This window comes from Vicia villosa, linkage group LG3 (assembly GCF_029867415.1).
Source record: "Vicia villosa cultivar HV-30 ecotype Madison, WI linkage group LG3, Vvil1.0, whole genome shotgun sequence".
Lineage (NCBI taxonomy): Eukaryota > Viridiplantae > Streptophyta > Magnoliopsida > Fabales > Fabaceae > Vicia > Vicia villosa.
Window position 1 is genome coordinate 91,578,915 of NC_081182.1, and position 3,094 is coordinate 91,582,008.

A 3,094-nucleotide genomic window follows, 5' to 3' on the forward strand; every position below is an offset into this window, starting at 1 on the left:
AAGGCTAGATTCAAATTTTTAAATTGTGTGACTGATCATCCTGATTTTTCAAAGAATTTTAAACTCTAATTGGATCCACCATGAGTCAGGGAACCCTATGTACCACTTATGGAAGAACTTGCAGAGGCTTCAATTTCATCTCAAAGGCCTGTCCTGGCAGACTACAGAGGGTATAGAAACCTTAAAGATAGTCGGATGCAATTAGACAAAGCCCAATCTCTCCTTAGGATTGATCATCTTAACCCTGAGCTGTGCCAAAATGTTAAGTATTGGACTGAAGAGGTGATCAAGTATAGTGATCTTGAGGAAATAATTTTGCAGCAAAGAGCAAAAGAAGATTGTATTAAACTTGGAGATGGTAATAACAGTTACTTTTATGCCAAGCTTAAAGCAAAGAACTCTCAAATTCAGATCCTGAGGACTTGGAAGAGGAGGTTTTGGACTTTTATACTAGGCTCATTGGGCAGTCAGCACCTAGTAGAATGCATATGAATATATCTATCCTGAGGAGTGGTGCACAATTAACTAGAGAACACCAAGACAGTGTCACCCACCCTGTCACTGAAGAGGAAATATGGAATGTTGTAAAAAGCCTGGGGGATAACAAAGCACCTGGTGCTGATGGCTACACTGCAAAATTATTCAAGGCTAGCTGGAGTATGATCAAAGCTGATATTGTCAAGGCAGTCCAGGATTTCTTTACTAATAACAGACTGCATAGAGCAGTAAATTGTGCTGTTGTGACTTTGATCCCCAAGACCAAAGAGGCTAAATCTATGAGAGAGATGAGGCTAATTGCTTGCTGCACAACCATCTACAAAGTTATCTCTAAGATTCTCACCAAGAGATTGAGCAAAGTCATCAACCATGTTGTTGATGATAGCCAAACTGCATTCCTGCCAGGCAAAACTATTCATGACAACATCCTGTTGGCTTATGAAATTTTGAGGGGCTATAATAGGAAGCATATATCTCCTAGATGCACCTTACAAATTGATATCCAAAAGGCATACGATACTACTGAATGGGATGCTTTAGAGCAGATTATGATTGAAATGAATTTCCCAGCTCAATTCATCAATTGGATCATGATAGCTGTTAGGACTGTTTCCTATAGATATATGATCAATGGCCACATGAGCAGAATCCTTCAAGCCAAAAGAGGTCTAAGGCAGGGTGATCCCATATCACCCCTGCTGTTTGTCCTAACTATGGAATATTCACATAGGACCCTTGGAGAGTTGAAAACTGATAATGATTATCAATTTCACCCTAAATGTGCTAAGTTAGGCATAACAAATCTCTGCTTTGCTGATGATTTATTATTGTTTTCCAGAGGAGATGAGAATTCTGTGCAAGCCCTTATGAAAAGATTTGACCAGTTTGCTGATTCTACTGGTTTGAAGGCAAATCCAGCTAAGTGTAAAATCTATTTTGGTGGTATTTCTGATCAGATTCAGCACCAAATAGCATATGGCATTAGTTATGGCATTGGGAAGCTTCCCTTCAAATACTTAGGTGTTCCTCTTGCATCAAGGAAAATCACCATCAACCAATGTCAGCCTCTAATCATTAGGATGTTGGAGAAAATTCATCATTGGTCTTCAAACTTGTTGAGTTATGCTGGAAGACAGCAATTGATTAGAAGCACTCTGATGACAATAACTGGATATTGGATGCAGGTCTTCCCCCTTCCTAAAAGTGTGATCAAAAGAATTGATAGCATCTGTAAAAAAAATCTGTGGTCTGGCAAAGCTACTGGCAAAAAAGCTTTAGTGTCTTGGGAGGCTGTCTGTCAACCAAAAAATGCTGGAGGGCTGAATCTTACTTACCTTGCTGACTGGAACAAAGCCACGATTCTTAAGATGCTGTGGAATTTACAGATGAAATCTGATAAGTTATGGATTCGTTGGTTTTGTGCCTACTATCTGAAAGGAGGAAATATCATGCATTGGCAGGTGAAAGACATTCATTCTTGGATGATCAAGAGTATCATCAGGGTGAGGGATATTGCTTTGGCTAGTGACTATTAGGTTAAGAGTATTCAAAAGAATTGCTTCAAAACTAATGATATGTATAATGAGATTCGTGGTAGTGATGTTGATAGGAGCTGGAAAACAATATTTTACCAAAACTATGCCCGTCCTCAAGCATGTTTCACTATGTGGTTGGCTCTTTGGGGACGCCTTCCTACCAAGGACAGATTAGCCAAGATAAAAATCCTTACTGATGGACTATGTAATTTCTGTGGTAATCCGAAGAGTATTCAACACTTGTTTTTTACTTGCAGCTACACTGCCCAGATTTGGCAAAGGATCCTCACCTGGCTAGGGTATAAAAGAAACAGTGGGGATGGGACAAAGGAAAGTAATTGGCTTAGCATGGAATCGAAAAAGAAAGGATGGAGAAGGATTTTACTGAGAATGGCTGCTACAGAATCTGTCTACCACCTGTGGCAAGCCAGAAATGCTCTTTGCTTTGAGCAAACTGTTCCGAGCCAGGATATGTTGCAGCATATTCAAAATGCAGTGATTTTGAGGGCTCAGACCAAAAAATGCTTAAAGAATCATGTTCAGCTAGCTAACTTGGAGATTAGATAGTTTTATCTTGTGTTTGTAGCCTGTTGGTTTATTTTGATTGCCTGGATCTTTTTGATCGACATTTGTATTTGAACTGTTTTTGGCAATAAAATTTAATATTTTACTCCAAAAAAAAAGTCGAACTAATTTTACAAATTATAAAATTTTATTTAAAAAAATGCACTAAACTAGATTAATACAAGTGTGATTATTTAAAAATATTTCAAACCTAATAATTTAATTTATAATCCATTTAATTATAAAAATTAATTCAAAATAATATTAATTTTGCTAAAGTTTTAATATTATAATAGGATAAAATTAAATAATATATTTTTTTATAAAATAATAATGATATTTTATCACTTATAAGAATTTGATATATTTTATCACAAAAATTTAATAATAGATGAAATGAGTCTATAGTAAATATTAATATATCTAAAGTTTATGTTTTAAAAGAAAATAAAATTAAAAGAGTTATCGAGGGATGAATAATTAACTTTAAAATATAA

General features: G+C 35.9%; 1 protein-coding gene across 1 annotated transcript; it reads left to right on the forward strand.

Moving 5' to 3' along the window:
• Window positions 1–2,072: 2,072 nt before the first annotated feature.
• LOC131658546 (uncharacterized) lies at window positions 2,073–2,600 on the forward strand. Its single transcript, XM_058927828.1, has one exon. It carries the CDS (start codon window positions 2,073–2,075, stop codon window positions 2,598–2,600), a length of 528 nt encoding a protein of 175 aa, XP_058783811.1.
• Window positions 2,601–3,094: the final 494 nt, after the last annotated feature.